Source organism: Oncorhynchus nerka, linkage group LG4, assembly GCF_034236695.1.
Source record: "Oncorhynchus nerka isolate Pitt River linkage group LG4, Oner_Uvic_2.0, whole genome shotgun sequence".
NCBI lineage: Eukaryota > Metazoa > Chordata > Actinopteri > Salmoniformes > Salmonidae > Oncorhynchus > Oncorhynchus nerka.
Window position 1 is genome coordinate 86,570,986 of NC_088399.1, and position 23,681 is coordinate 86,594,666.

General features: G+C 38.7%; 1 protein-coding gene across 1 annotated transcript in view; it reads right to left on the bottom strand.

The window, feature by feature from the left end:
• Nucleotides 1–5,692: 5,692 nt before the first annotated feature.
• The window catches only part of LOC115128821 (elongator complex protein 2), a 76,387-nt gene continuing 58,398 nt past the window's right edge, over nucleotides 5,693–23,681 (bottom strand). Inside the window, exon 22 of the mRNA XM_065017993.1 lies at nucleotides 5,693–6,440. Within this exon, the coding sequence (XP_064874065.1) occupies nucleotides 6,257–6,440 (184 nt within the window). The 3' untranslated portion in view covers nucleotides 5,693–6,256. The remainder of the gene's footprint in view (nucleotides 6,441–23,681) is intronic.

Consider the following 23,681-nt stretch of genomic DNA (forward strand, 5'->3'; position numbering starts at 1 on the left):
TGTATTAGCCAGGGCTACTCTGTTCTTCGGTTTCTATCAGTTTAAAGGTCAAAAACACGTGTGTGTGTATATATATATATATATATATATATATATATATATATTTGTATATATCATCATCAGGGTTTCTGGAAAATCTATTACAAAATGTAATATGAGAAATATACAGTACCAGTCAAAAGTTTGGACACACCTACTCGTTCGAGGGTGTATTTATTTGTATTATTTTCTACATTGAAGAATAATAGTGAAGACATCAAAACTATGAAATAACACATATGGAACCATGTTTTTTTTAAATGTATTTTATGTAGTAAGCAAAAAAATATATTTTATATTTGGAGATTCTTCAAAGTAGCCACCCTTTGCCTTGACATCTTTGCACACTCTTGGCATTCTCTCAACCAGCTTCATGGGGTAGTCATCTGGAATGCATTTAAATTAACAGGTGTGCCTTGTTAAAAGTTCATTTGTGGAATTTCTTTCATTCTTATTGCGTTGAAGCCAATCTGTTGTGTTGTAACAAGGTAGCGGTGGTGTACAGAAGACAGCGCTATTTGGTCAAAGACCAAGTCCATATTATGGCAAGAACAGCTCAAATAAACAAAGAGAAACGACAGTCTATCATTACTTTAAGACATGAAGGTTAGTCAATCCGGTAAATTTCAAGAACTTTGAATGTTTCTTCAAGTGCTGTCGTAAAAACCATCAAGCGCTATGATGAAACTGGTTCTCATGAGGACCGCCACAGGAAAGGAAGACTCAGAGTTACCTCTGCTGCAGAGGATAAGTTCATTAGTTATCAGCCTCAGAAATTGCAGCCCAAATAAATGCTTCACAGAGTTCAAGTAACAGACACATCTCAACATCAACTGTTCAGAGGAGACTGCGTGAACCAAGCTTTCATGGTTGAATTTCTGCAAAGAAACCCCTACTAAAGGACACCAATAATAATAAGAGACTTGCTTGGGCCAAGAAACAAAAGCGATGGACATTAGACCGGTGGAAATCTGTCCTTTATTCTGATGAGTCCAAATTTGTGATTTTTGGTTCCAACGGCCATGTCTTTGTGAGACGCAGAGTAGGTGAACGGATGATCTCCGCATGTGTGGTTCCCACCGTGAAGCATGGAGGGGGAGGTGTGATGGTGCTTTGCTGGTAACACTGTCTGTGATATTTAGAATTCAAGGCACACTTAACAAGCATGGCTACCACAGCATTCTGCGCGATATTCCATCCCATTTGGTTTGCGCTTAGTGGGATTATCATTTGTTTTTCAACAGGACAATGACCCAATACAACTCCAGGTTGTGTAAGGGCTATTTGACCAAGAAGGAGAGTGATGGAGCGCTGCATCAGATTACCTGGCCTCCACAACCATCCAACCTCAGCCCAATGATGGTTTGGGATGAGTTAGAACACAGAGTGAAGGAAAAACAGCCAACAAGTGCTCAGCATATGTGGGAACTCCTTCAAGACTGTTGGAGAGAATGCCAAAAGTGTGCAAAGCTGTCATCAAGGCAAAGGGTGTCTACTTTGAAGAAACTAAAATATATTTTGATTTAACAAACACATTTTTGGTTACTACATGATTCCATATGTGTTATTTTATAGTTTTGACATCTTTACTATTATTCTACAATGTAGAAAATAGTAAAAACAAAGAAAAACCCTTGAATGAGTAGGTGTGTCCAAACATTTGACTGGTAGTGTATATAAAAATAAACATCATTCTGTTGTTTTTGTCAATTGAACATGTGGTATTCCATACACATTGTAGAATTTAAGTTCAATTTAATAACCTTATGTTAATTGCAAAATATAACATGTATGAGAAGGGCAATAACTTGTTTTATTATTCCAGAAACATAGAGAAATATATATACCAATCTTTATGTTCTAAACCTAGATTTTTCATAAGAAACCTTGATGTTCACAATGGCCACGATGATACTTGGAACTCATTGGAAACGTTTTTTTTATTTACAGTATCTGTAACTATGGTATGTACAGTTGAGATAGATATGAAAATGTGTATGAAATAAGTATCACACTGGAACACAATAAGATTCTGGAACCATCGGTTGTTATGGGGCGTTTTGAACAGAATTCTTCTTTAAAATGTCAATGTCATTGGACAGCCTTTACTTTTCACATCATCGTCAAATAAAGTGAGACTGAAAATAACTCTATAAAAGCTTTGTTTGGATCAATTCAAAAAGCCTAATAGGGTAAAGACCTCCAGATTGTTTCAGTCTGCCCGTATTCAGAGGCCTATTTATGTACTGTTGTCTACCCTTAGGCCAGTGCTCTTTACCTATAGCTTTTAAAGAAATAGGAAGTCAAGTAAAGCACAGTTCATGTTTTTGTTATTGTGATCTCAGTTATGTTCATTATAACGGCAATTAAAACAACTGTTTTATCCACAAGGCAAAGTTGTCGAAGGCCTCGATTCAATGTTAAGCTGTGTTGGGCGACATCCGCATATAGCAGATGCTTTACAGGTGTAACTGCGGTATGAACTGTAAAATCACCAATCACGCCCTTACTATCCTTACCATGTTAAAGTTCATAACGCCGAATGAAAGTGTAGACTCTATTGATGATAGAAATAATGACATGTTTTCATGTTCATTTGGAGCGGAGGAATGTATAGCCTAATTGAGGTGTAGATAACAAAACATTACGCATTTGAGTTTTTGAACTTCTAACACAGCTGCGTGGGCTTCGTCTGAATTTCGGGTGTGGTTTCGTTGCGTCCAATGGCAGTGTCCGCGATAAAGTGACGCAAGCAGCCGCTTGTGGATTTGACAGCTCCAACACAGTTCCACCTCCAAAACAACCGTTATAGGGATGTCAGCTCGCGCAGATCTGATATAATCTAGCCCTGATCATTCATGAGCTGCTTTGCTTTATCACCTCAGAACCCTTCTAGAAGGAGTACAAATGAATCCATTACCACAAAGAATGGAGTGCAATTATTTGCTGTCGAAAGGCATTGTGGGGGAAATGGCAGTCATCATGATTCTACAGTAGTCTGGACCTTTCAAATGATTTTGGTTCTCATACGTACATAAAATCACAGAAAAAATGTTGCTTTCCTTTTCTTGCAGTATTTTTTTCAGATGCATGGGATTATCAGATTTTTCAATAAAACAATTGCAAAAAAATCTGTTGCTTAATAAATTGCTACAGTGATTACATGTTTTATTTCCATCACTGATCATGAAGAAGAAAAAGAAATTGAAGAAAAAAAATAAATAAAATTGCTCAAAATTGTAAGGCCGAAAGCATACTAAAACTATAGCTAACTATGATGTACGGGGTAAAATGGAATCAGGCATAAACAGACCGGGTCGCAGCACATGAGCTCAGCTGTCTACAATCCATACACATTACAGAGAGAGAGAGAGAGAGCCAGGAAGGCCAATACATTAGGAATGAAAAGATCCATGTGCAGAGGTTGATAAATAATACAACTGTCAAGGCACAATGGCAAACAGGATGTGAGTGAGTGTGTGAGAGACAGAGACACAGAGAGAGAGAGGCCTTTCCATCGTGCTGTCAAATATTGACCATGTAAGTGCTAGACAGAGGGCTCAGAGGCCCAGAACAATCCTCTATGAGAGGTAGGACTGAGGCTACAGCAAGACAACCTCAAGGCCTACTGTACTGTACACCTATGGACCTCTGTACACTTCAAGCCAATATGGTATTATGTAGTAATCCGTTTTCTGTTCAGAGGCTCTAGGTTTACATAGCCAGCTCAATTCTGATCATGTTTTCACTAATTGTTTTTTTGACCAATCAGATCAGCTCTGAAAAATATCTGATGTGATTGGTCAATCAGTGAGAAAAAAAAAATCTGAATTGGGCTGCCTGTGTAAACACAGCCAAAGTGATCCACTGATTCAAAGGATACTGTATACATAATGCTGTATACATATACACACTTTTTTTCCACCATAATTTGCAAATAAATTAATTAAAAATCCTACAATGTGATTTTCAGGATTTTTTTTCCCTTCTCATTTTGTCTGTCATAGTTGAAGTGAACCTATGATGAAAATTACAGGCCTCTCATCTTTTTAAGTGGGAGAACTTGCACAATTGGTGGCTGACTAAATACTTTTTTGCCCCACTGTACACATGCAGAGATAATCCGTTCACCCACACCGCATCTCACAATAACACGCCGGTTGGAACCAAAAATGTTAAATTTGGACTCATCAGACCAAAGGACACATTTCCACCGGTCTAATGTCCATTGCTTGTGTTTCTTGGCCCAAGCAAGTCTCTTCTTATTGTTGTCCTTAATAGTGGTTTATTTGCAGCAATTCGACCATGAAGGCCTGATTCACAGTCTCTTCTGAACAGTTGATGTTGAGATGTGTCTGTTGAACGCTGTGAAGTATTTATTTGGGCTGTAATTTCTGAGGCTGGTAACTAATGAACTTATCCTCTGCAGCAGAGGTAACTCTGGGTCTTCCTTTCCTGTAGCAGTCCTCATGAGAGCCAGTTTCATCATAGCGCTTGATGTTTTTTGCGACAGCCCATGAAGAAACGTTCAAAGTTCTTGAAATTTACCGGATTGACTGACCTTCATGTCTTAAATAATGGACTGTTGTTTCTCTTTGCTTATTTGAGCTGTTCTTGCCATAATATGGACATTGTATTTGACCAAATAGGGCTATCTTCTGTATACCCCCCTACCTTGTCACAAAACAACTGATTGGCTCAAACGCATTGAAAGAAATTCCACAAATTAACTTTTAAGAAGGCACACCTGTTAATTGAAATGCATTCCAGGTGACTACCTCATGAAGCTGGTTGAGAGAATTCCAAGAGTATGTCAAGCTGTCATCAAGGCATATTTAGATTTGTTAAAAGGTTTTTGGTAACTACATGATTCCATGTGTTATTTCATAGTTTTGATGTCTTCACTATTATTCTACAATGTAGAAAATAGTAAAAATAAAGAAAAACCCTTGAATGAGTAGGTGTTCTAAAACTTTTTACCCGTAGTGTATATTATTAGACAAGGGGCCCCAGATTGAATAATGTCTCCATATACATGCTCTGCCATTAGAGGGAGAGTGAGTTATGGCCTACACTTGCACACTACCGTGAGTATATTGATGTCCATCACGTAACCATGGCTCCCTCTGCGGCATGTACAGTACATCCTAACCGTAGGCAATGATCCTAATGGCAACCTGTTCCCTATTTAGTGCACTACTTTTGAACAGAGCCTAATGTGCTCAGCTCAAAAGTAGTGCACTATGCAAGGGAATTGGGAGGTATTTGGGATGTAAATATGGATTTCCTCTGGCTCTCTCCTTGAGAATGATAAATTGTACCCTATTCTACCCTAGTACTCCACTGTATCAAGCATAAGAGAAGGGAATCTACTGCTAAGTTGTAGTCTATATTAAGTTAATTGTATGGTATATCAACAATGTTTTATATATATATATTGTTTAGGCAAGTCAGTTAAGAACAAATTCTTATTTACAATGACGACCTACCCTGACCAAACCTGGATGACGCTGCGCCGCCCTATGGGACTCCCAATCAAGGCTGGATGTATGCTATTACATTTTGCTACAGTGGGATGGAAAATGCCAAAGTCATGCAGTCATCATTGTCATTGGGGTCAACTGGTTCTGGTACTAACTCACAGGAATCAACCTATGTATACAAAAAGAGCTTTATTCAGAAATGTAACTTATTTTACATTAAAAGTATCAGCAGTACTTTGCAGTGTCCTTTTTTTCTAAGGATATTTCAAGCCATCAGAACATGAAGAGACCGCAATACACCACAATGAAAGAAGATATGGTAATCAAGAAGCCAGGGGACTTTCAAACATGACTTGATTTGACAGTTACTGAACCCTAACAAATGAATACATTAACATAAAAGTATGTTGAAACGGTGAGCCTAATATCCCTCGTCTCAGACCTTAATAAGAGCATAAATACGGAAGATAAAGACCAGGGCTGCATCGAGAGAGAGAGAGAAGTCCTGGGCTTGGGGCATCATGAAAGCAGCCTGGAACCCAGATCAACAGACCTGGCCATGTGACTATCTTGTCTGAGCTAGCTGGCTGGTTGTCACAGAGGGTGAATGGAATGACCCAGTGAACAGCCAGCCCAAGGTCTGACCCACTCCTCTCCAGACAGCCCTGTAGTCTCAGTCAGCAGTGTCAGGATACCACGATCTAATGATGTCAGTGTCTCCGGCCCAACGCTAGCTACACAGCCAGTCTGTTGATGTTGAAGATTTTGACAGAGTGGTCTGCCCCTGCACTGGCTAGCTGTACCCAGGAGCTGCCTGCTGCTGTGATGCTGCCCTCGCCTTCCTCCTCACCCCCCTGGCCGGCTCGGCCCGCCCTCGGCCTCCAGCGTAGCCTCTTCACCGTCAGCGAGTGACTCTGACTGGAGGGGGGAAGCGTTGTCAAGGAAACAACAGAGTGGTAAAATACTGTACTACAGTCATAGTGTATCATTGTGTTATGTCTCCATACTGTACTACAGTCAGTGTATCATTGTGGTGTGTCTCCATACTGTACTACAGTCATAGTGTATCATTGTGTTATGTCTCCATACTGTACTACAGTCATAGTGTATCATTGTGTTGTGTCTCCATACTGTACTACAGTCATAGTGTATCATTGTGTTGTGTCTCCATACTGTACTACAATCAGTGTATCATTGTGTTGTGTCTCCATACTGTACTACAGTCATAGTGTATCATTGTGTTGTGTCTCCATACTGTACTACAGTCAGTGTATCATTGAGTTGCGTCTCCATACTGTACTACAGTCATAGTGTATCATTGTGTTGCGTCTCCATCCTGTACTACAGTCAGTGTATCATTGTGTTGCGTCTCCATACTGTACTACAGTCATAGTGTATCATTGAGTTGCGTCTCCATACTGTACTACAGTCAGTGTATCATTGTGTTGTGTCTCCATACTGTACTACAGTCATATTGTATCATTGTGTTGTGTCTCCATACTGTACTACAGTCATAGTGTATCATTGTGTTGTGTCTCCATACTGTACTACAGTCAGTGTATCATTGTGTTTGTCTCCATACTGTACTACAGTCATAGTGTATCATTGTGTTGTGTCTCCATACTGTACTACAGTCATAGTGTATCATTGTGTTGTGTCTCCATACTGTACTACAGTCAGTGTATCATTTTGTTGTCTCCATACTGTACTACAGTCATAGTGTATCATTGTGTTGTTTCCATACTGTACTACAGTCATAGTGTATCATTGAGTTGTGTCTCCATACTGTACTACAGTCAGTGTATCATTGTGTTGTGTCTCCATACTGTACTACAGTCATAGTGTATCATTGAGTTGTGTATCCATACTGTACTACAGTAAGTGTATCATTGTGTTGTCTCCATACTGTACTACAGTCATAGTGTATCATTGTGTTGTTTCCATACTGTACTACAGTAAGTGTATCATTGTGTTGTCTCCATACTGTACTACAGTCAGTGTATCATTGTGTTGTGTCTCAAACTGTACTACAGTCATAGTGTATCATTGTGTTGTCTCCATACTGTACTACAGTCATAGTGTATCATTGTGTTGTCTCCATACTGTACTACAGTCATAGTGTATCATTGTGTTGTGTCTCCATACTGTACCACAGTCATAGTGTATCATTGTGTTGTGTCTCCATACTGTACCACAGTCATAGTGTATCATTGTGTTGTGTCTCCATACTGTACTACAGTCATAGTCTATCATTGTGTTGTGTTTCCATACTGTACTACAGTCAGTGTATCATTGTGTTGTGTCTCCATACTGTACTACAGTCAGTGTATCATTGTGTTGCGTCTCCATACTGTACTACAGTCAGTGTATCATTGTGTTGTGTCTCCATCCTGTACTACAGTCAGTGTATCATTGTGTTATGTCTCCATACTGTACTACAGTCATAGTGTATCATTGAGTTGTGTCTCCATACTGTACTACAGTCATAGTGTATCATTGTGTTGTGTCTCCATACTGTACTACAGTCAGTGCATCATTGTGTTGTGTCTCCATACTGTACTACAGTCATATTGTATCATTGTGTTGTGTCTCCATACTGTACTACAGTCATAGTGTATCATTGTGTTGTGTCTCCATACTGTACTACAGTCAGTGTATCATTGTGTTGTGTCTCCATACTGTACTACAGTCATAGTGTATCATTGTGTTTTGTCTCCATACTGTACTACAGTCAGTGTATCATTGTGTTGTGTCTCCATACTGTACTACAGTCATAGTGTATCATTGTGTTGTGTCTCCATACTGTACTACAGTCATAGTGTATCATTGTGTTGTGTCTCCATACTGTACTACAGTCATAGTGTATCATTGTGTTGTGTCTCCATACTGTACTACAGTCAGTGTATCATTGTGTTGTCTCCATACTGTACTACAGTCAGTGTATCATTGTGTTGTGTCTCCATACTGTACTACAGTCAGTGTATCATTGTGTTGTCTCCATACTGTACTACAGTCAGTGTATCATTGTGTTATGTCTCCATACTGTACTACAGTCATAGTGTATCATTGTGTTGTGTCTCCATACTGTACTACAGTCATAGTGTATCATTGTGTTGTGTCTCCATACTGTACTACAGTCATAGTGTATCATTGTGTTGTGTCTCCATACTGTACTACAGTCATAGTGTATCATTGTGTTGTGTCTCCATACTGTACTACAGTAAGTGTATCATTGTGTTGTGTCTCCATACTGTAATACAGTCATAGTGTATCATTGTGTTGTGTCTCCATACTGTACTACAGTCATAGTGTATCATTGTGTTGTGTCTCCATACTGTACTACAGTAAGCGTATCATTGTGTTGTCTCCATACTGTACTACAGTCATAGTGTATCATTGTGTTGTTTCCATACTGTACTACAGTCATAGTGTATCATTGTGTTGTGTCTCCATACTGTACCACAGTCATGGTGTATCATTGTGTTGTGTCTCCATACTGTACTACAGTCATAGTGTATCATTGTGTTATGTCTCCATACTGTACTACAGTCATAGTGTATCATTGTGTTGTGTCTCCATACTGTACTACAGTAAGTGTATCATTGTGTTGTCTCCATACTGTACTACAGTCATAGTGTATCATTGAGTTGTGTCTCCATACTGTACTACAGTCATAGTGTATCATTGTGTTGTGTCCCCATACTGTACTACAGTAAGTGTATCATTGTGTTGTCTCCATACTGTACTACAGTCATAGTGTATCATTGTGTTGTGTCTCCATACTGTACTACAGTAAGTGTATCATTGTGTTGTCTCCATACTGTACTACAGTCAGTGTATCATTGTGTTGTGTCTCCATACTGTACTACAGTCATAGTGTATCATTGTGTTGTGTCCCCATACTGTACTACAGTAAGTGTATCATTGTGTTGTCTCCATACTGTACTACAGTCATAGTGTATCATTGTGTTGTTTCCATACTGTACTACAGTCATAGTGTATCATTGTGTTGTGTCTCCATACTGTACTACAGTCATAGTGTATCATTGTGTTGTCTCCATACTGTACTACAGTCAGTGTATCATTGTGTTGTGTCTCCATACTGTACTACAGTCATAGTGTATCATTGTGTTGTGTCTCCATACTGTACTACAGTCATAGTGTATCATTGTGTTGTGTCTCCATACTGTACTACAGTCATAGTGTATCATTGTGTTGTGTCTCCATACTGTACTACAGTCATAGTGTATCATTGTGTTGTGTCTCCATACTGTACTACAGTCATAGTGTATCATTGTGTTGTGTCTCCATACTGTACTACAGTCAGTGTATCATTGTGTTGTGTTTCCATACTGTACTACAGTCATAGTGTATCATTGTGTTGTTTCCATACTGTACTACAGTCATAGTGTATCATTGTGTTGTCTCCATACTGTACTACAGTCATAGTGTATCATTGAGTTGTGTCTCCATACTGTACTACAGTCATAGTGTATCATTGTGTTGTGTCTCCATACTGTACTACAGTAAGTGTATCATTGTGTTGTCCCCATACTGTACTACAGTAAGTGTATCATTGTGTTGTCTCCATACTGTACCACAGTCATGGTGTATAATTGTGTTGTTTCCATACTGTACTACAGTCATAGTGTATCATTGTGTTGTGTCTCCATACTGTACTACAGTCATAGTGTATAATTGTGTTGTTTCCATACTGTACTACAGTCAGTGTATCATTGTGTTGTGTCTCCATACTGTACTACAGTCATAGTGTATCATTGTGTTGTGTCTCCATACTGTACTACAGTCATAGTGTATCATTGTGTTGTGTCTCCATACTGTACTACAGTCAGAGTGTATCATTGTGTTGTCTCCATACTGTACTACAGTCAGTGTATCATTGTGTTGTCTCCATACTGTACCACAGTCATAGTGTATCATTGTGTTGTGTCTCCATACTGTACTACAGTCATAGTGTATCATTGTGTTGTGTTTCCATACTGTACTACAGTCAGTGTATCATTGTGTTGTGTCTCCATACTGTACTACAGTCAGTGTATCATTGTGTTGCGTCTCCATCCTGTACTACAGTCAGTGTATCATTGTGTTATGTCTCCATACTGTACTACAGTCATAGTGTATCATTGAGTTGTGTCTCCATACTGTACTACAGTCATAGTGTATCATTGTGTTGTGTCTCCATACTGTACTACAGTCAGTGTATCATTGTGTTGTGTTTCCATACTGTACTACAGTCATAGTGGTTCATTGTGTTATGTTTCCATACTGTACTACAGTCATAGTGTATCATTGTGTTGTTTCCATACTGTACTACAGTCATAGTGCATCATTGTGTTGTGTCTCCATACTGTACTACAGTCAGTGTATCATTGTGTTGTGTCTCCATACTGTACTACAGTCATAGTGTATCATTGTGTTATGTCTCCATACTGTACTACAGTCATAGTGTATCATTGTGTTGCGTTTCCATACTGTACTACAGTTAGTGTATCATTGTGTTGCGTCTCCATACTGTACTACAGTCAGTGTATCATTGTGTTGCGTCTCCATACTGTACTACAGTCAGTGTATCATTGTGTTGCGTCTCCATCCTGTACTACAGTCAGTGTATCATTGTGTTATGTCTCCATACTGTACTACAGTCATAGTGTATCATTGAGTTGTGTCTCCATACTGTACTACAGTCATAGTGTATCATTGTGTTGCGTCTCCATACTGTACTACAGTCAGTGTATCATTGTGTTGCGTCTCCATACTGTACTACAGTCAGTGTATCATTGTGTTGCGTCTCCATACTGTACTACAGTCAGTGTATCATTGTGTTGCGTCTCCATACTGTACTACAGTCAGTGTATCATTGTGTTGCGTCTCCATCCTGTACTACAGTCAGTGTATCATTGTGTTGCGTCTCCATCCTGTACTACAGTCAGTGTATCATTGTGTTATGTCTCCATACTGTACTACAGTCATAGTGTATCATTGAGTTGTGTCTCCATACTGTACTACAGTCATAGTGTATCATTGTGTTGTGTCTCCATACTGTACTACAGTCATAGTTTATCATTGTGTTGCGTCTCCATACTGTACTACAGTCATAGTGTATCATTGTGTTGCGTCTCCATACTGTACTACAGTCAGTGTATCATTGTGTTGCGTCTCCATACTGTACTACAGTCAGTGTATCATTGTGTTGCGTCTCCATACTGTACTACAGTCAGTGTATCATTGTGTTGCGTCTCCATACTGTACTACAATCAGTGTATCATTGTGTTGTGTCTCCATACTGTACTACAGTCATAGTGTATCATTGTGTTGTGTCTCCATACTGTACTACAGTATGTGTATCATTGTGTTGTGTCTCCATACTGTACTACAGTCATAGTGTATCATTGTGTTGTGTCTCCATACTGTACTACAGTCATAGTGTATCATTGTGTTGTGTCTCCATACTGTACTACAGTCATAGTGTATCATTGTGTTGTGTCTCCATACTGTACTACAGTCAGTGTATCATTGTGTTGTGTCTCCATACTGTACTACAGTCATAGTGTATCATTGTGTTGTGTCTCCATACTGTACTACAGTCAGTGTATCATTGTGTTGTGTCTCCATACTGTACTACAGTCATAGTGTATCATTGTGTTGTGTCTCCATACTGTACTACAGTCATAGTGTATCATTGTGTTGTGTCTCCATACTGTACTACAGTCATAGTGTATCATTGTGTTATGTCTCCATACTGTACTACAGTCATAGTGTATCATTGTGTTGTGTCTCCATACTGTACTACAGTCATAGTGTATCATTGTGTTGTGTCTCCATACTGTACTACAGTCATAGTGTATCATTGTGTTGTGTCTCCATACTGTACTACAGTCATAGTGTATCATTGTGTTGTGTCTCCATACTGTACTACAGTCATAGTGTATCATTGTGTTGTGTCTCCATACTGTACTACAGTCATAGTGTATCATTGTGTTGTGTCTCCATACTGTAATACAGTCATAGTGTATCATTGTGTTGTGTCTCCATACTGTACTACAGTCATAGTGTATCATTGTGTTGTGTCTCCATACTGTACTACAGTCAAGTGTATCATTGTGTTGTGTCTCCATACTGTACTACAGTCATAGTGTATCATTGTGTTGTTTCCATACTGTACTACAGTCATAGTGTATCATTGTGTTGTTCCATACTGTACTACAGTCAAGTGTATCATTGTGTTTGTCTCCATACTGTACTACAGTCAGTGTATCATTGTGTTGTCTCCATACTGTACTACAGTCAGTGTATCATTGTGTTGTGTCTCCATACTGTACTACAGTCAGTGTATCATTGTGTTGTGTCTCCATACTGTACTACAGTCATAGTGTATCATTGTGTTGTGTCTCCATACTGTACTACAGTCATAGTGTATCATTGTGTTATGTCTCCATACTGTACTACAGTCATAGTGTATCATTGAGTTGTGTCTCCATACTGTACTACAGTCATAGTGTATCATTGTGTTGTGTCTCCATACTGTACTACAGTCAGTGTATCATTGTGTTGTGTCTCCATACTGTACTACAGTCATATTGTATCATTGTGTTGTGTCTCCATACTGTACTACAGTCATAGTGTATCATTGTGTTGTGTCTCCATACTGTACTACAGTCATAGTGTATCATTGTGTTGTGTCTCCATACTGTACTACAGTCATAGTGTATCATTGTGTTGTGTCTCCATACTGTACTACAGTCATAGTGTATCATTGTGTTGTGTCTCCATACTGTACTACAGTCATAGTGTATCATTGTGTTGTGTCTCCATACTGTACTACAGTCATAGTGTATCATTGTGTTGTGTCTCCATACTGTACTACAGTCATAGTGTATCATTGTGTTGTGTCTCCATACTGTACTACAGTCATAGTGTATCATTGTGTTGTGTCTCCATACTGTACTACAGTCATAGTGTATCATTGTGTTGTGTCTCCATACTGTACTACAGTCATAGTGTATCATTGTGTTGTGTCTCCATACTGTACTACAGTCATAGTGTATCATTGAGTTGTGTCTCCATACTGTACTACAGTCATAGTGTATCATTGTGTTGTGTCTCCATACTGTACTACAGTCATAGTGTATCATTGTGTTGTCTCCATACTGTACTACAGTCATAGTGTATCATTGTGTTGTCTCCATACTGTACTACAGTCAGTGTATCATTGTTTTGTCTCCATACTGTACTACAGTCATAGTGTATCATTGTGTTGTGTCTCCATACTGTACCACTGTCATAGTGTATCATTGTGTTGTGTCTCCATACTGTACTACAGTCAGTGTATCATTGTGTTATGTCTCCATACTGTACTACAGTCATAGTGTATCATTGTGTTGTGTCTCCATACTGTACTACAGTCATAGTGTATCATTGTGTTGTGTCTCCATACTGTACTACAGTCATAGTGTATCATTGTGTTGTGTCTCCATACTGTACTACAGTCATAGTGTATTATTGTGTTGTGTCTCCATACTGTACTACAGTCATAGTGTATCATTGTGTTGTGTTTCCATACTGTACTACAGTCATAGTGTATCATTGTGTTGTTTCCATACTGTACTACAGTCATAGTGTATCATTGTGTTGTCTCCATACTGTACTACAGTCATAGTGTATCATTGAGTTGTGTCTCCATACTGTACTACAGTCATAGTGTATCATTGTGTTGTGTCTCCATACTGTACTACAGTCATAGTGTATCATTGTGTTGTCTCCATACTGTACTACAGTCATAGTGTATCATTGTGTTGTGTCTCCATACTGTACTACAGTCAGTGTATCATTGTGTTGTCTCCATACTGTACTACAGTCATAGTGTATTATTGAGTTGTGTTTCCATACTGTACTACAGTCAGTGTATCATTGTGTTGTGTCTCCATACTGTACTACAGTCAGTGTATCATTGAGTTGTGTTTCCATACTGTACTACAGTCAGTGTATCATTGAGTTGTGTCTCCACACTGTACTACAGTCAGTGTATCATTGAGTTGTGTCTCCACACTGTACTACAGTCAGTGTATCATTGAGTTGTGTCTCCATACTGTACTACAGTCATAGTGTATCATTGTGTTGTTTCCATACTGTACTACAGTCATAGTGTATCATTGAGTTGTGTTTCCATACTGTACTACAGTCATAGTGTATCATTGTGTTGTGTCTCCATACTGTACTACAGTAAGTGTATCATTGTGTTGTCTCCATACTGTACTACAGTCATAGTGTATCATTGTGTTGTTTCCATACTGTACTACAGTCATAGTGTATCATTGTGTTGTGTCTCCATACTGTACTACAGTCAGTGTATCATTGTGTTGTCTCCATACTGTACTACAATCATAGTGTATCATTGTGTTGTGTCTCCATACTGTACTACAGTCATAGTGTATCATTGTGTTGTGTCTCCATACTGTACTACAGTCATAGTGTATCATTGAGTTGTGTTTCCATACTTTACTAAAGTCAGTGTATCATTGTGTTGTGTCTCCATACTGTACTACAGTCATAGTGTATCATTGAGTTGTGTCTCCATACTGTACTACAGTCATAGTGTATCATTGTGTTGTGTTTCCATACTGTACTACAGTCATAGTGTATCATTGTGTTGTGTTTCCATACTGTACTACAGTCATAGTGTTCATCATTACAGTCATAGTGGTTCATTGTGTTATGTTTCCATACTGTACTACAGTCATAGTGTATCATTGTGTTGTTTCCATACTGTACTACAGTCATAGTGTATCATTGTGTTGTGTCTCCATACTGTACTACAGTCATAGTGTATCATTGTGTTGTGTCTCCATACTGTACTACAGTCAGTGTATCATTGAGTTGTCTCCATACTGTACTACAGTCATAGTGTATCATTGAGTTGTGTCTCCATACTGTAGTACAGTCATAGTGTATCATTGTGTTGCGTCTCCATACTGTACTACAGTCAGTGTATCATTGTGTTGCGTCTCCATACTGTACTACAGTCAGTGTATCATTGTGTTGCGTCTCCATACTGTACTACAGTCAGTGTATCATTGTGTTGCGTCTCCATCCTGTACTACAGTCAGTGTATCATTGTGTTATGTCTCCATACTGTACTACAGTCATAGTGTATCATTGAGTTGTGTCTCCATACTGTACTACAGTCATAGTGTGTGTATCATTGTGTTGTGTCTCCATACTGTACTACAGTCAGTGTATCATTGTGTTGTGTCTCCATACTGTACTACAGTCATATTGTATCATTGTGTTGTGTCTCCATACTGTACTACAGTCATAGTGTATCATTGTGTTGCGTCTCCATACTGTACTACAGTCATAGTGTATCATTGTGTTGCGTCTCCATACTGTACTACAGTCAGTGTATCATTGTGTTGCGTCTCCATACTGTACTACAGTCAGTGTATCATTGTGTTGCGTCTCCATACTGTACTACAGTCAGTGTATCATTGTGTTGTGTCTCCATACTGTACTACAGTCATAGTGTATCATTGTGTTGTGTCTCCATACTGTACTACAGTCATAGTGTATCATTGTGTTGTGTCTCCATACGGTACTACAGTCAGTGTATCATTGTGTTGTGTCTCCATACTGTACTACAGTCATAGTGTATCATTGTGTTGTGTCTCCATACTGTACTACAGTCAGTGTATCATTGTGTTGTGTCTCCATACTGTACTACAGTCATAGTGTATCATTGTGTTGTGTCTCCATACTGTACTACAGTCATAATGTATCATTGTGTTGTGTCTCCATACTGTACTACAGTCAGTGTATCATTGTGTTGTCTCCATACTGTACTACAGTCAGTGTATCATTGTTATGTCTCCATACTGTACTACAGTCATAGTGTATCATTGTGTTGTGTCTCCATACTGTACTACAGTCATAGTGTATCATTGTGTTGTGTCTCCATACTGTACTACAGTCATAGTGTATCATTGTGTTGTGTCTCCATACTGTACTACAGTCAGTGTATCATTGTGTTGTGTCTCCATACTGTACTACAGTCAGTGTATCATTGTGTTGTGTATCCATACTGTACTACAGTCATAGTGTATCATTGTGTTGTGTCTCCATACTGTACTACAGTCATAGTGTATCATTGTGTTGTGTCTCCATACTGTACTACAGTCAGTGTATCATTGTGTTATGTCTCCATACTGTACTACAGTCATAGTGTATCATTGTGTTGTGTCTCCATACTGTACTACAGTCATAGTGTATCATTGTGTTGTGTCTCCATACTGTACTACAGTCATAGTGTATCATTGTGTTGTGTCTCCATACTGTACTACAGTCATAGTGTATCATTGTGTTGTGTCTCCATACTGTAATACAGTCATAGTGTATCATTGTGTTGTGTCTCCATACTGTACTACAGTCATAGTGTATCATTGTGTTGTGTCTCCATACTGTACTACAGTAAGTGTATCATTGTGTTGTCTCCATACTGTACTACAGTCATAGTGTATCATTGTGTTGTTTCCATACTGTACTACAGTCATAGTGTATCATTGTGTTGTGTCTCCATACTGTACTACAGTAAGTGTATCATTGTGTTGTCTCCATACTGTACTACAGTCAGTGTATCATTGTGTTGTCTCCATACTGTACTACAGTCAGTGTATCATTGTGTTGTGTCTCCATACTGTACTACAGTCAGTGTATCATTGTGTTGTGTCTCCATACTGTACTACAGTCATAGTGTATCATTGTGTTGTGTCTCCATACTGTACTACAGTCATAGTGTATCATTGTGTTGTCTCCATACTGTACTACAGTCAGTGTATCATTGTGTTGTCTCCATACTGTACTACAGTCATAGTGTATCATTGTGTTGTGTCTCCATACTGTACCACAGTCATAGTGTATCATTGTGTTGCGTCTCCATACTGTACTACAGTCATAGTGTATCATTGTGTTGCGTCTCCATACTGTACTACAGTCAGTGTATCATTGTGTTGCGTCTCCATACTGTACTACAGTCAGTGTATCATTGTGTTGCGTCTCCATACTGTACTACAGTCAGTGTATCATTGTGTTGTGTCTCCATACTGTACTACAGTCATAGTGTATCATTGTGTTGTGTCTCCATACTGTACTACAGTCATAGTGTATCATTGTGTTGTGTCTCCATACTGTACTACAGTCATAGTGTATCATTGTGTTGTGTCTCCATACTGTACTACAGTCATAGTGTATCATTGTGTTGTGTCTCCATACTGTACTACAGTCAGTGTATCATTGTGTTGTGTCTCCATACTGTACTACAGTCATAGTGTATCATTGTGTTGTGTCTCCATACTGTACTACAGTCATAGTGTATCATTGTGTTGTGTCTCCATACTGTACTACAGTCAGTGTATCATTGTGTTGTGTCTCCATACTGTACTACAGTCAGTGTATCATTGTGTTATGTCTCCATACTGTACTACAGTCATAGTGTATCATTGTGTTGTGTCTCCATACTGTACTACAGTCATAGTGTATCATTGTGTTGTGTCTCCATACTGTACTACAGTCATAGTGTATCATTGTGTTGTGTCTCCATACTGTACTACAGTCATAGTGTATCATTGTGTTGTGTCTCCATACTGTACTACAGTCATAGTGTATCATTGTGTTGTGTCTCCATACTGTACTACAGTCATAGTGTATCATTGTGTTGTGTCTCCATACTGTACTACAGTCATAGTGTATCATTGTGTTGTGTCTCCATACTGTACTACAGTCATAGTGTATCATTGTGTTGTGTCTCCATACTGTACTACAGTCAGTGTATCATTGTGTTATGTCTCCATACTGTACTACAGTCATAGTGTATCATTGTGTTGTGTCTCCATACTGTACTACAGTCATAGTGTATCATTGTGTTGTGTCTCCATACTGTACTACAGTCATAGTGTATCATTGTGTTGTGTCTCCATACTGTACTACAGTCATAGTGTATCATTGTGTTGTGTCTCCATACTGTACTACAGTCATAGTGTATCATTGTGTTGTGTCTCCATACTGTACTACAGTCATAGTGTATCATTGTGTTGTGTCTCCATACTGTACTACAGTCATAGTGTATCATTGTGTTGTGTCTCCATACTGTACTACAGTCATAGTGTATCATTGTGTTGTGTCTCCATACTGTACTACAGTCATAGTGTATCATTGTGTTGTGTCTCCATACTGTACTACAGTCATAGTGTATCATTGTGTTGTGTCTCCATACTGTACTACAGTCATAGTGTATCATTGTGTTGTGTCTCCATACTGTACTACAGTCATAGTGTATCATTGTGTTGTGTCTCCATACTGTACTACAGTCATAGTGTATCATTGTGTTTGTCTCCATACTGTACTACAGTCATAGTGTATCATTGTGTTGTTTCCATACTGTACTACAGTCATAGTGTATCATTGTGTTGTGTCTCCATACTGTACTACAGTAAGTGTATCATTGTGTTGTCTCCATACTGTACTACAGTCAGTGTATCATTGTGTTGTCTCCATACTGTACTACAGTCAGTGTATCATTGTGTTGTGTCTCCATACTGTACTACAGTCAGTGTATCATTGTGTTGTGTCTCCATACTGTACTACAGTCATAGTGTATCATTGTGTTGTGTCTCCATACTGTACTACAGTCATAGTGTATCATTGTGTTGTCTCCATACTGTACTACAGTCAGTGTATCATTGTGTTGTCTCCATACTGTACTACAGTCATAGTGTATCATTGTGTTGTGTCTCCATACTGTACTACAGTCATAGTGTATCATTGTGTTGTGTCTCCATACTGTACTACAGTCATAGTGTATCATTGTGTTGTGTCTCCATACTGTACTACAGTCAGTGTATCATTGTGTTGCGTCTCCATACTGTACTACAGTCAGTGTATCATTGTGTTGCGTCTCCATACTGTACTACAGTCAGTGTATCATTGTGTTGTGTCTCCATACTGTACTACAGTCATAGTGTATCATTGTGTTGTGTCTCCATACTGTACTACAGTCATAGTGTATCATTGTGTTGTGTCTCCATACTGTACTACAGTCAGTGTATCATTGTGTTGTGTCTCCATACTGTACTACAGTCATAGTGTATCATTGTGTTGTGTCTCCATACTGTACTACAGTCAGTGTATCATTGTGTTGTGTCTCCATACTGTACTACAGTCATAGTGTATCATTGTGTTGTGTCTCCATACTGTACTACAGTCATAATGTATCATTGTGTTGTGTCTCCATACTGTACTACAGTCAGTGTATCATTGTGTTGTCTCCATACTGTACTACAGTCAGTGTATCATTGTGTTATGTCTCCATACTGTACTACAGTCATAGTGTATCATTGTGTTGTGTCTCCATACTGTACTACAGTCATAGTGTATCATTGTGTTGTGTCTCCATACTGTACTACAGTCATAGTGTATCATTGTGTTGTGTCTCCATACTGTACTACAGTCATAGTGTATCATTGTGTTGTGTCTCCATACTGTAATACAGTCATAGTGTATCATTGTGTTGTGTCTCCATACTGTACTACAGTCATAGTGTATCATTGTGTTGTGTCGCCATACTGTACTACAGTAAGTGTATCATTGTGTTGTCTCCATACTGTACTACAGTAAGTGTATCATTGTGTTGTCTCCATACTGTACTACAGTCATAGTGTATCATTGTGTTGTTTCCATACTGTACTACAGTCATAGTGTATCATTGTGTTGTGTCTCCATACTGTACTACAGTAAGTGTATCATTGTGTTGTCTCCATACTGTACTACAGTCAGTGTATCATTGTGTTGTCTCCATACTGTACTACAGTCAGTGTATCATTGTGTTGTGTCTCCATACTGTACTACAGTCATAGTGTATCATTGTGTTGTGTCTCCATACTGTACTACAGTCATAGTGTATCATTGTGTTGTGTCTCCATACTGTACTACAGTCATAGTGTATCATTGTGTTGTGTCTCCATACTGTACTACAGTCATAGTGTATCATTGTGTTGTCTCCATACTGTACTACAGTCAGTGTATCATTGTGTTGTCTCCATACTGTACTACAGTCATAGTGTATCATTGTGTTGTCTCCATACTGTACCACAGTCATAGTGTATCATTGTGTTGTGTCTCCATACTGTACTACAGTCATAGTGTATCATTGTGTTATGTCTCCATACTGTACTACAGTCATAGTGTATCATTGTGTTGTGTTTCCATACTGTACTACAGTCAGTGTATCATTGTGTTGTGTCTCCATACTGTACTACAGTCAGTGTATCATTGTGTTGCGTCTCCATACTGTACTACAGTCAGTGTATCATTGTGTTGCGTCTCCATCCTGTACTACAGTCAGTGTATCATTGTGTTGTCTCCATACTGTACTACAGTCAGTGTATCATTGTGTTATGTCTCCATACTGTACTACAGTCATAGTGTATCATTGTGTTGTGTCTCCATACTGTACTACAGTCATAGTGTATCATTGTGTTGTGTCTCCATACTGTACTACAGTCATAGTGTATCATTGTGTTGTGTCTCCATACTGTACTACAGTCATAGTGTATCATTGTGTTGTGTCTCCATACTGTACTACAGTCATAGTGTATCATTGTGTTGTGTCTCCATACTGTAATACAGTCATAGTGTATCATTGTGTTGTGTCTCCATACTGTACTACAGTCATAGTGTATCATTGTGTATCCATACTGTACTACAGTAAGTGTATCATTGTGTTGTCTCCATACTGTACTACAGTCATAGTGTATCATTGTGTTGTTTCCATACTGTACTACAGTCATAGTGTATCATTGTGTTGTGTCTCCATACTGTACTACAGTAAGTGTATCATTGTGTTGTGTCTCCATACTGTACTACAGTAAGTGTATCATTGTGTTGTCTCCATACTGTACTACAGTCAGTGTATCAGTTGTCTCCATATCATTGTGTTGTGTTGTGTCTCCATACTGTACTACAGTCATAGTGTATCATTGTGTTGTGTCTCCATACTGTACTACAGTCATAGTGTATCATTGTGTTGTGTCTCCATACTGTACTACAGTCATAGTGTATCATTGTGTTGTGTCTCCATACTGTACTACAGTCATAGTGTATCATTGTGTTGTGTCTCCATACTGTACTACAGTCAGTGTATCATTGTGTTGTGTCTCCATACTGTACTACAGTCATATTGTATCATTGTGTTGTGTCTCCATACTGTACTACAGTCATAGTGTATCATTGTGTTGTGTCTCCATACTGTACTACAGTCATAGTGTATCATTGTGTTGTGTCTCCATACTGTACTACAGTCATAGTGTATCATTGTGTTGTGTCTCCATACTGTACTACAGTCATAGTGTATCATTGTGTTGTGTCTCCATACTGTACTACAGTCATAGTGTATCATTGTGTTGTCTCCATACTGTACTACAGTCATAGTGTATCATTGTGTTGTGTCTCCATACTGTACTACAGTCATAGTGTATCATTGTGTTGTGTCTCCATACAGCACTACAGTCAGTGTATCATTGTGTTATGTCTCCATACTGTACTACAGTCATAGTGTATCATTGTGTTGTGTCTCCATACTGTACTACAGTCATAGTGTATCATTGTGTTGTGTCTCCATACTGTACTACAGTCATAGTGTATCATTGTGTTGTGTCTCCATACTGTACTACAGTCATAGTGTATCATTGTGTTGTGTCTCCATACTGTACTACAGTCATAGTGTATCATTGTGTTGTGTCTCCATACTGTACTACAGTCAGTGTATCATTGTGTTGTCTCCATAATGTACTACAGTCATAGTGTATCATTGTGTTGTGTCTCCATACTGTACTACAGTCATAGTGTATCATTGTGTTGTGTCTCCATACTGTACTACAGTCATAGTGTATCATTGTGTTGTGTTTCCATACTGTACTACAGTCATAGTGTATCATTGTGTTGTTTCCATACTGTACTACAGTCATAGTGTATCATTGTGTTGTCTCCATACTGTACTACAGTCATAGTGTATCATTGAGTTGTGTCTCCATACTGTACTACAGTCATAGTGTATCATTGTGTTGTGTCTCCATACTGTACTACAGTCATAGTGTATCATTGTGTTGTCTCCATACTGTACTACAGTCATAGTGTATCATTGTGTTGTCTCCATACTGTACTACAGTCAGTGTATCATTGTGTTGTCTCCATACTGTACTACAGTCATAGTGTATCATTGTGTTGTGTCTCCATACTGTACCACTGTCATAGTGTATCATTGTGTTGTGTCTCCATACTGTACTACAGTCAGTGTATCATTGTGTTATGTCTCCATACTGTACTACAGTCATAGTGTATCATTGTGTTGTGTCTCCATACTGTACTACAGTCATAGTGTATCATTGTGTTGTGTCTCCATACTGTACTACAGTCATAGTGTATCATTGTGTTGTGTCTCCATACTGTACTACAGTCAGTGTATCATTGTGTTGTGTCTCCATACTGTACTACAGTCATAGTGTATCATTGTGTTGTGTCTCCATACTGTACTACAGTCATAGTGTATCATTGTGTTGTCTCCATACTGTACTACAGTCATAGTGTATCATTGTGTTGTGTCTCCATACTGTACTACAGTCATAGTGTATCATTGTGTTGTGTCTCCATACTGTACTACAGTCATAGTGTGTCATTGTGTTGTGTCTCCATACTGTACTACAGTCATAGTGTGTCATTGTGTTGTGTCTCCATACTGTACTACAGTCATAGTGTGTCATTGTGTTGTGTCTCCATACTGTACTACAGTCAGTGTATCATTGTGTTGTCTCCATACTGTACTACAGTCATAGTGTATTATTGAGTTGTGTTTCCATACTGTACTACAGTCAGTGTATCATTGTGTTGTGTCTCCATACTGTACTACAGTCAGTGTATCATTGAGTTGTTTCCATACTGTACTACAGTCAGTGTATCATTGAGTTGTGTTTCCATACTGTACTACAGTCATAGTGTATCATTGAGTTGTGTCTATTGTGTTGTCTCCATACTGTACTACAGTCAGTGTATCATTGTGTTGTGTCTCCATACTGTACTACAGTCATAGTGTATCATTGT